An 11,503-nucleotide genomic window follows, 5' to 3' on the forward strand; every position below is an offset into this window, starting at 1 on the left:
TGAAACATTTTCCCCCTATCTGTTCAAACTATCAGTATTTTCTGTAATTGTGTTGTTATTAAAATGTCAAATCTAGTCCCCAGCAGTGACTAATAGCACAGACTCACTGCTCTCTGGGTCACATTTACTCTTTGCTGACCCTAAATAAAGAAAAAATCTTATTCCTCATAATCCATGTGTAGCCTTAGCCCAGAATTTTTTTTTTCAGAGCTCTGTTCATGTAACATCCCACTGGATTTTATAAGTGGAAGAGCTTCAATGACTCAAAACTTTAATTCCTCTCTAATGATTTGATAAAGTTGTTTTTTTAAAACAGGTAAAAATTTGATAAAAACATGATTTATTAAAACGGCTTTTGTGGGAAAAAAATTATGAACATATCGTGGCTCATTTCTGTCAGACGATTTACGTGTGTTGAAGTCAGTATAATTATTTGACAGGTCCAGGAATGTTATGAATATTTATGTGTGTGTCTTACTGCAGGGACGTCTCGGTCCATTATGGCTCGGAGGATTTCCATCCACTGAGTCATCACTGTGTTGTTGATCAGCTGGAGAGGCAGCGAGTACTGCAGGAGAGCAAGGTTAATGCGGTCATCATCATCATCATCATCATCATCATCATAAATCATCTTCATCATCAGCATCATTTCCATTGTTGTAAATTACCACATCATGGTTGTCATCACATCCTCGTCACACATACAGAGCAAGTTTTAGCTTTGGTTTGGTTCAGCTTTACTTTTGATTATTTATACTTTAAATGTAGCCATCACATAGTTTATCCAGCAGAGATCAATAACAACTTTAGTTTTCAAGTGTAAAATGTTAATCTCACTACAAACCTTGGTCACATTTTTAAACATTTATTATCAAAAAAGTTTGTATTGAGTTTGTCTAAAAAATAATTTAAAAAAATAAATAAATCACCAAATATATCGTATCATATTTTTCAAATACTCAAATAATGAGTAATCAGTTGGGCTCCAATCAACCATAAGACTGACTGTTATCCGCACATCTATGGTTATGGTATATATAAGGTCATGCTACATTAGCAAGTAACAGTTCCTGTTCTCACCATAACCATGGATGTGCAGACAACAGTCAGTCTTATGGTTGATTGGAGCCCAACTGATTTGTGAGGCTGATGCAGATATCATTATTCTTCTCTGTTCTGACATATATAAAAATACTCTGCTTTGACTAACTCTCTAACTCTGCTATAAGCCTGTAAATAAAGAGAGTGAAATCCTAATAAAAACAGTCCAGGGTGGAAAGAGTTAACTTCTTTGGGAAGATCTTTCAAAGATAAATACATTCAATAAGATCATCAAAAACAGAAGATGAACACATGCAGGATGAATGCAATGTGGTCACTGGCAACTTGACAAGTGACCATTCACATCTCTCTCTCTCTGTGTTCTCCTGACTGCTTTCAGTCTGAAAGTTTCAACTTGGCCAAACACAGCAGGTTTCTGCTTCCAGTTCTGCTCCAACATTTCTGAAACCTACAGTCACTGTTCCTGGTTTATATCATGTGTTGACACACACACACACACCTGTACGAGAGCGTGGAAGATCTTGAGGATCTGTTTCTGGATGAGGACAGAGAAGATGGTGGCGTCGGCCATCAGCTGGCTGATGAGCTGCTGAATCCTCGGCAGGAAGATCTGCATGGCTGCCAGCAGTGGCTCCCTCTCATCTGCCTTCCTGTACCTGAAGTACACACAAACACACAAACTGATAAGAGATACTGGAAGGAAAGAAAGAAGCTGCTTCCTTTTCCAGCTCCTTCAGTGTGGGAAGCATAGGTCCATCAACAGGAAAGACCAGGAGACACCAACTTCCTACAGTTTCATCTCACAATGCAGGTATTCCTGTTTTTGTCCATTGAATTTCAATACCACAATAAAAGACTGATTATACATGTGTAACTAGATCATATGTAGACCCACCAGACTTTCTCCTTATACATGTCATGCTTTTATATATACAGTACAGTGAAATACAATGGAATGAATTCAGTATTTCACTTGCTGGATCACACTTTGAGATTGTGTTAGATGACACGTTAAAGGACACATTTTAGTAACTTTGGCAACTCATCTTATTCTTAAAGTCTAAGTGAATTAAGTGTTGTCTCATAGAAATGGTTATGGGCCTGAACAGTGAGACAAAATCCTTTAATGAGCTCATGTAAATCTTCTCATAAAGGCTAAACTGAACAGATGAATATCATAATGTTGACTACAGCACAGTGTTTGGGTTTCATAATTACAGTCTGATAAATACTGGATTTTAGAAGTCTCAACTGACGGTCTGAAAAAGTCAATAAAACCAATATATTAGCCAATTTTCACCTTTTAAAATACAGTAATCAAAGAATTTTGATAAACATCCCTTAAATTTGGTTATTAAAGAATTATGACCTGCTGTAAAAATAAACTTGTGGGTGCTCTCTGGTGGATGAACGATGTCATGGAGACATTAAACTTCTTCAAACATATCTTTTAATTTTCTGTACTGAAATTTCTTGTTACTAACCCAACATATATATTTGTGACCATTTTGGTTTTATTTGGTGATAAATTGTGGTTAAGTAAGAAAGTTGTAATTGTGTTTGATAGAGGAAACATTTGTGTTCTATCACAGTACTTCAGGGGCCATTAAAGGGACATTCCAACAAGTTAATATTGAACTTCCATATAGTTGGAGGACTCACAAGAGACAGATTCATGTCATGTTGCATTGCAGCAAAAGCAAAAAAAGTTGAACCAGCTTTTTGGCTAGGCGACCCTGCATTGGCACTCCACTGTGTCATCACACTGGATCCATTCAAATAAATGACAGGACTGCGTTTTTTTCATGCTGGGCTCAAGTCAGTCTGAACGCTACCTTAGCCTAGGTGTTCTCCCTCAAAGCCTGCAGTCCTGCTGTGAGGGCGGTCAGCTCCTCAGGAAGGACATTCAGAGCAGCGAGGTGGAACAAAGGAACATGAACGTGTTACTCACTCGTAGGTTTTGACCAGCTGGTAGAGAGCCAGCAGGCTGCCGTACCAGCTGCCACTGTTCTGTGACTGCAGGTACATGCCGATCTTGTCCACTATGGCGGTCCAGCGGCCAGGGAAGTCGTGCTTGATGATGGCTCGCAGACACATGGTCAGCTGGGCGCTGCGGACAGTGCAAAGACATATGGAGTCATTAATTGTATCAGTCAGGTACCAAGGTTATTTATTCAGTGTCTGCGTGTCATTCAGGAGAACTGTGTAGCATTTGAAAACATATGGGAAATCAAAAGTTTCAAAAGAAAGTTCAAAAGTTGTAAATGATATGTTTTAGATGGAGGCAGTCTACACGTTTAGAAATGTTGCTTTTCTCAACAGATGAACAGTCTGGTGCTTTTAAAAAAAATCACTTTGTCAAAACAGGGACAGTAAAAAGCAGATGCTATGAGTAGAGATGGAGACAGACTCCTCGTTGAATAAAATATAAAGATATAAAATATATATATAAATATATATATAAAATAAAATGGCAGTGTGTGTGTGTGTGTGTGTGTGTGTGTGTGTGTGTGTGTGTGTGTACCGTATAGACTCTGGACAGCGGATGATGCCCTCCACAATGTGGTCTCTGATCTGCTGCCGGTCGTTCTCGTGGATGTTGAAGGGAAAGACCACCTCACCCAGAGACGGCTCCCTGTCCTGCCAGTACTGGCTCACCATGTTCTTCAGGTAGATGGCCGCTGTGCGCACACACACACACACACACACACACACAAACACACACACACACGCAGAGTCAGGTAAGCATGCACACCGGCCACATACATTTGCACTGTACCCATCCAGCTGATCACATGATCCACAGAGACTGGATTTAAAGGGTAGATAGAATTCCTCCAGCCTTATTCTACAGAAAGCAGCAAGTTAATCAGCTTTTTAATGGCAAAGTACAGAGTGTCCAATGTGTTGAATCTAGTATTTTATTATATTCCATTATACAGATGGACATAGTAATAAAAAAACACTAAAGCTTTAGATCTGTGTCTTCCAAGCCAAATGTGAGCTACACCTCTTATCTAAAACTCTTCTGGGATTTACACTTAAGAATAATCTTGATATTATTTAGCTCTTTGTTGACATTCAGAGCAAAAAGTGAGTGTCATGACGAACTGTATTAAAGTCAAAAACTTACAAATTGACCACACATGACTGAGTTTGAACACTTTTCCCCATGAACAAGACCAATGAGATATTTCTCACAGGCTAAAATCATATTACCTTTATTAACTACTGAATCAAGATGGAAATTTCCAAACAGTATTAAAACATAATGACCAAAAAAAAAAAAACCTTTCCGCAGTTGACAGAACAACAGCAGTATTGTTTTCTGAAGTCTTACCTGCCTGGCGAACAGGAAACTCCACCTGCTCCGACACAATGATCTGCAGCAGGGTCGGGGCGAAGTTGATGATCTTATAGGACTGAAACACAGCAGCAGCAGCACACAATCAGTAGAGGAGAGACGGACTGATTACAAACTGTACTCATGCTAAAATCATTTAAACAAATAGACATTTAATTGAGGGACAAAATAAAAGATTCAATTTCATGTTTGAAAATGAACAAAAGCTTATTATCCTGTGTGCACAAGATAATAACATGTTGAGAGGATCCACAGTAACAATAAAACTAATTAATAATGAATCTGTTGGATTGGAGCCCCTGCTGTCAACAGACTGGAATAACCTGTAATATTCACTGTGATCAATTAGTCCAGCGATTGATCATTTCAATCATTTTTAAAGCAAAATATTCAAACATTCTCTGGTTTTAACTTCTCCACTTTCACATATATAACAGTCAATGGAATATCTTCAGGTTCTGGACGGTTAGTCAGACAAAACAAACAAACAGTGGGCTTGAGAAAATTATGAATGGCACTATTTTTCAATATTTCATACACCAAAACCATTAATTGAGAAAATAATCAGCAGATTAATTGATAAAGACCCTTTTAATATCACGTAGAATGTAATTTAATACCTTTTTTTTGATCATACTGGTCATAGAGTGATGAGTTTTTTATTAAGTACATTCAATAACTGATATTTATGTATGTATGTATGTATATATATATATATATATATATATATATATATATAGTCAGTACCTCCCAGCTGTATAACAATACTTCCTCATAATATAAATAATCAGTTAATGCAACCTGGAGCCAGATAAATGTCAGAATATTAATTGATTTACATAATTGAAGTTTTTATTAAATTGACAGTTGCCCATGCTGAGCAGATGAGGCTCCTCACTGCTGCAGCTGCAGTAGTGACAGTGTTTACTGCAGGCCTGATGCTGCTGACTGAAACAGCTTCCTGCAGCACAACGTACACACACACACACACACACACACACACACACACACACGGAAGACTTTTTATTACCTTGAAGGCTTTTTTTTTTTTTTGTGACTTCTATGTGTATAGACTCTGCAGACTCTGAGTGCTCAGGTTTAAGGATTATTATGATTATGTGTTTTGAGAAATCTAAATGCTAACTGGAGTACTCCAACAGTCATCAGGATAATGTGGCACTGTGATCACTGGTGCATCTTCAACTCCACTTAGATACTAAATTGGTAAAAAAAAACAAAAAAAACTGGCTGACTAACACCGTTATTTTGGAGAATCAACCGTATCGTAGCTCTTGTCATCTGTTACTGGTGATCGGACTGGGAAAGCTCAATCCAGCAGAGGGTTAACGCAACAGAGTGGAGGCAGCCAGAAACCAAACTGGGTTCATCCTCAACTGCTGAGGTCACTCAGTTGATACAGAAATAACAAAGAGTGGCTGAATGTGAAGGAGCGAAAGAAAACACGGCATGCAGACGGACAGAAACCTGGATCATGTTCCAGTCATCAACACATGAATATGTATAAACAGCTTTCTTATGTTCCATGATAACACGTTGGATATGATGAAAAGAAGGATAAGATTCAAACTGACAGATCTACAGCAGTCAATAGATGCTAACAGGGTCGACACTGAGGTCATGTTCTCTGTTCTTTTCTTTTTTATGATTGAAGTGTTTTTAAGGTAGATAAAAGATTATTACAACTCAGTGCCAAGACAAGAAAGATAAAGAAATACATAAATGAATTGTGCAGCTGCAATGATTAATTGATTAACCTACTAATCTAAATTTTGCTTAAAATGATTTTCATAATCGTTTTAAGAGAAATACCAAACATTTACTGGTTCCAGCTTCTCAGAATTTGGTGCTTTTCTTTGTCATAAATGACTGTAAACTGAATATCTTTGGATTTTGGACTGTTAGTCGGACAAAACAAGACATAAGCAGATGTCATCTTGGGCTGTGGGGAATTATAACAATCATTTGTCAATATTTACTGACATTTTATAGATTCATCCAGAAAATAATCAGTAGATTAATTGATAATGAGAAGAACTGTTAGCTGAAGCTAAATACACTTAACTATCTTCCACAAACAAACTGAATAGTTGACAAAGTGCAGAAAGCTCTTACTAAATGGCTTTATGGTCATTAGGTAGGAAACATGTGGAACATACCACTGTGTTTACATCAGACCCACTACAGCAAGTGGATGCTAGTTAGGGGAAGAAGATGGGTTTCATAGCTTCGAATCAGCTGATGCAACACAACATGAGGAAGATGAGGTTTGGATTTAGAAATCTAAACTGCTACAGAAGTCAGAGTCTTATGAGTAGATAGAGACTTTTAAAAAACAGATGATTTTTATGAATGATGATGACTTTCTACCACAATGTTGCACACATGTCATTCTGCCTGATCCATACTATGCTGCAGTGAGTAATTCACACCTTTATTAATCCATTTTTAGGAGTCTTGATCTTTTCCCATACTGATTATTATTTATATTAAATGATTACATAATTGTACTGCAGCTGTGACAGTCAGAGCAGCAGAGCTCTGAACAAGTGTTTCTAGAAGTCCAGTCTGACATGAGAAAGTTTGGGTGGCTCTGGTGCTGCTGGTTCATGGTGGCTGTCAGATCTGACTGCTATTGTTCTCCGGTGCAGCTGCCCGGGTCCGTGTGGCGAACAGTTCGTCAAACTGCTGATCACAGGCCTGATATAAACTCCCAAACCGGGGCTGTAAGAACCACCAGGCCACACTGAGCTCGATCACCAAATCACGGCCTGCCCTGCTCCAAACACAGCGGCATCTTTTCTGAGCAAAGACGGTCCATGGCTCGCTCCCCCACCCCTCCACCCCCAGCCCCACCTCTGAAAAAGACAAACAAACAAACAAAAAACAAAAAGGCAGCCAACTACTTCTGCTCACCCACCTGATTGAGTTCATTCTCCGCCGCTATCCTCAGATTAGGGTCGATAGTCCCTTTCAGAGCTTGGATTATCCGGTTAGGATCCATATGTGTTCACTTCCACGGTTCCTTCTGTGTTTTAAACCACATACATGAAGCGTTAGCTGACGTTACTGCCCTAAATTCAGCCAAGCGTGATGAGCTGCACAGAGTGGCCCGAACAGGGACAAACACCACAATTACAAACACAACTTCCGCTCCCTGCATTAAAAATAAAGGCCACAGTGACTCGTTATAACCGTGTTTGAGCGGCGGCGGCGCGTTTATCTTGAAGCAGACTCGCTGCGCTTTCTGTCAAACTCTGGTTAGCTTGACGGAGAACAGAGGCCCTGCCCCGTTTTACCGGCAACGTAAAACAAAGTAAACAGACAATTTACGGGGTTCCTCATCTTCTTCGTCGCCACGGTGGTGAGTGCTACGTTGGGAAGTTTGCTGCCGCCCTGAGGTGTGGAGCTGTTATTGCCAGAAATCACAGCCAGTCGGCAGGGCCGCTTCTAGTTTATTGGCGGCCCTGTGCAAAATCTTGTTTGCCCCCTTCCACAACCCCCCTCCCCATTTCAAGCACTCATGAATACACACCAAATCTGCATCATATTCCATATGCATATAAATGAGACCAACTGCTATTTTTTACACCCAAAAGTAGCTCAAAATCACAATCAAAACAAACATGCAAATTATAAATAATGCATAAAGCAGCTGTGGCTCAGGAGGTAGAGAGGGTCGTCCACTAATCAGAAGGTCGGTGGTTTGATCTCTGACTCTTCCTGTTCATGTGTTGAAGTATCCTGGGGCAAGATACTGAACCCCAAACTGCCACGGATGACTGTACCAGCACCCTACATGGTAGCATGCTACCATCAGTGTGTGAGTATTTGTGTGAATGGGTGAGTGAGCAGCAGAAACATTGTAAAGGGTTTTGGATAAAAGTGCTATATAAATGCAGCCATTTATTTGATGAACCAATAAAATGACTTTTTCAACACAATGTTTTGAATAAATTGTAAAATTATGAACAAGAATAAACATGAAACAGTGCATAAAATATCTGTCTAAATGCTGTCCTTGATCTAGAGATCTGTCAGACAGCCAGACTTGACCAACAAATCTGATGATAACTTCGAAATTGGTTTGCTTGTAAGGAATAAAAAGTACTTTTTGATCTATAGATACATTTTATTTTAGCCATTGTGAGCTTAAATAATGTATGTGTTTTAGATCAACACGTGAGGACGCTTGGTTACTAAAAGTGTCGATTTGTGTAAGAGGAAAAGACAAACATGTTGGCGCAACATGGGCCCCTAGCAGTCACTGGGGCCCTACGCAAATGCATAGAATGTGTATAGCAAGAAATGGCCTTGCTAGCTGGTGTCAGCTAGTCTGTCTTTTCTAGACAGCTGAGATTTGTGAGAGAACACAGCGAAGGGCAAAAGTAGCATGTGGTGACACACTGTTGTGCTTTCTGCTTTAACTCTATGGAGACCCAAAGTGTTCAAAACTAAATAATAAAGACTTAATTTAATTAATATACATATGACTACAGACACAATATAGCCTATGATATAGCTAAACATGTGATGGTTCTTGTCAACTGGAATATTTTGTTTTTAATGAAAAAAGGAACATCCTTATTATTATTACACATATGACAGCACTTTTCATCCATTAAACTTCTTGCATTTTATCTTTGTCTTTTTACTTGTCAGGGTTTTACTGTTTTGGTGTTATACTGTATGGAGAGACAATAAATTGTACCTTGAACTTTGAACCATGAAAATGTGAAATAATGTATTTTCAAAGCTTAGCTCATGAAATATTTGGTCCAGCTTCTATTATCAATAATAAGAGATTATTTTTATTTCATTCCAGCATTTTTTTAAATTTCAAAATATAATTTTTCTCAAAGTATTCCATAATGCCATTTTTCACAATTAATTTTATTCAGAATACCATTTTTCATCCAAAAAGGTTTTGTTTGTCAGTGCTCTGTCCAGTTTGTTTGTGTCCACTTTCTAGCTTTTCTCTGAGCTTCCAACCAAATTTTATGGTTTTCATCAGCACTAGCATCATCAGAGTGGAAATTCTGGAGGTGGTCGCAATATTAGTTTTTTTTCACCTTTATTTTTCATGCATACGCTGACACCATCACCTCGTCATTACGCATGCAGTTGATGTAGAGCTGCACGTTGAACTGGAAAATCTCAGTCCATGACCTTTTTAGGCTTTCATAGTCCCAAGTATATCCTCACAGGAGCCCACCTTTGTAGAAAAGTGTTGTTTTTCATTTGTAGATGTGCCATCATATACTCCATTGTGTACACTTGTTTCAGTCTTTGAGTCCATTGAGTTATGTTTGGTGAGAGTACTTTCATCCAGTTTATTGTTATCATCTGGCAACCATTAAAAGAATACGTAAGATATGCTGTATCTTACACTGGATTTCGTGGGATATCCATGTTAATGATTTTTTTGACCTTCTCTTTTATGTTCTGCCAGAATCCCTGTGGTACTGGACAGTCCCAGAAGATATGAGAGTGTGGCACAGCACAGAGCTGTTGCAGTGCCTTTATTCAACCTTGACACAATTGTTGGGGTCCCATTTTTCTTATATATAAAATGTATCTTAAGCCAACTCAGTTAGTAACCTTTATATATATGGGAGAAATTATTTTTAGTTGGTATGTGATGCTCTAATATACTTTTAAAATACTGTTCCACATTTGTCTGGGTTCTTTTGACCTTATCTCAGTCTGCACAACTTTTTACATAATGCTGGATTTGTAAATATCTATAGAAGACACTAGAGGGTAGTATAAGTGGTGTTGGAGCTGGGAAAAAGACAAATTCATTTCCATCAATTGGTTGATAACACTAAGACCCTTTTCTGTCCACTTCTTAAAACTAGTATCCATCATGGATAGGAGAAAGTCTGTATTGCCAGCCGTGGTCGCCATATTAACTCAACATATTTCAGTGTTTGACCATTTCACCATATTATCCGTAGGTGATTGAGATTTGGTAAATTAGGAGCTACTCATCTTTTCAATACTAGTAAGGAGTTTATTGTTAACTGGGAGTATACACAGTTGAGAAAATACATTTTAGTGGCATGGCTTCATTCAGCCAACCACTTCAGTACAGACTAATGTCTCAACAAGGGGATGCATTGTCATGAAGTTTGGTACAGACATTTATGTCCAACTCAGGTTTAACTGTAAGAACTTTTGGGATCCCCTAAGTCCTTGGGTCCCTCTTTCATTTGTGTATATGTTTTTCTTCTCTTCAGTCTGTGTGAATGGTGTGCCTGAGTTCTCTTGTCTGTATGTGCAGTATGTCATGTTTCCAGGTTTCCATGGTGATAGGTTGCTTGGCTCAGGTCCCATCCCTTGGAAGTTGCTTGATATCCTCCTGATCATATTCTTCATACATGTTTACAATCTAATTGTGTCTTCCCATTGATATTTGGTCTATTATGTACACAACATCTATTGCATGTCTGTCTGTCCTAGGAGAGGGTCCCCCCTCTGTTGCCCTTTGGTTTATTCCATTTTTCTCCTGTTAAAAGGGGTTTTCCTTATTTGAGTTGGGGGTCTAAGAATAAGGGGTGTTGTATGCTGTACAGATTTGAGATATTGGGCTAAACAAAAAAAAAAAAAAAAAAAAAGTTGATTTGAGTTATCTTCTAGTACCATCTTCAGTTCCAATACTTCCCCACAAAACTAATGACATTCACAACAGCATTGTGTTTAATGCTAATTAGTCACCATGCTAACATGCCTACAAGGATGGTGATTGTGGTTAACAAATGCTAATCTTCAGCATTTTATCATCATAGTCAGCATGATAACATGCTGACATTAGAATAAAGCTCAAAGCACCAGAATGACAAAGTTGTTTTCTAATGCAGTTTGGAAATTTTAGATTGCCTGATTGCGGTTTATCTCTGCAGCCCTGTCAGAGGATGAACTGGTGAAAGACATACAGCCCCTAAGGCCCTGATGATTTTAGTTAAATTAAAAAACACTGTGCTGTCAAAGACGGTTTAAACAAGGCATCAATCTGATTGTGATAAAAGGATGACAAATCAAGTTGAAACACCCAAA

The 11,503-nt window shown here is 38.5% G+C and overlaps 1 protein-coding gene across 4 annotated transcripts in view; it reads right to left on the reverse strand.

Annotated features, from left to right (window-relative positions):
* ipo8 (importin 8) overlaps window positions 1–7,787 on the reverse strand; it is a 28,379-nt gene extending 20,592 nt beyond the window's left edge. For 3 of the 4 annotated variants that reach the window (XM_042403810.1, XM_042403808.1, XM_042403807.1), the window contains exons 1-6: window positions 7,365–7,787; window positions 4,403–4,484; window positions 3,587–3,743; window positions 3,014–3,172; window positions 1,562–1,718; window positions 479–568 (exon numbers count right to left, since the gene is read on the reverse strand). In XM_042403810.1, the coding sequence (XP_042259744.1) occupies window positions 479–568; window positions 1,562–1,718; window positions 3,014–3,172; window positions 3,587–3,743; window positions 4,403–4,484; window positions 7,365–7,448 (729 nt within the window). In that variant the 5' untranslated portion in view covers window positions 7,449–7,787. The remainder of the gene's footprint in view (window positions 1–478; window positions 569–1,561; window positions 1,719–3,013; window positions 3,173–3,586; window positions 3,744–4,402; window positions 4,485–7,364) is intronic. The other variant, XM_042403809.1, reaches the window with a different exon arrangement.
* Window positions 7,788–11,503: the final 3,716 nt, after the last annotated feature.

Source organism: Thunnus maccoyii, chromosome 23, assembly GCF_910596095.1.
Source record: "Thunnus maccoyii chromosome 23, fThuMac1.1, whole genome shotgun sequence".
In the NCBI taxonomy this organism is placed as follows: Eukaryota; Metazoa; Chordata; class Actinopteri; order Scombriformes; family Scombridae; genus Thunnus; species Thunnus maccoyii.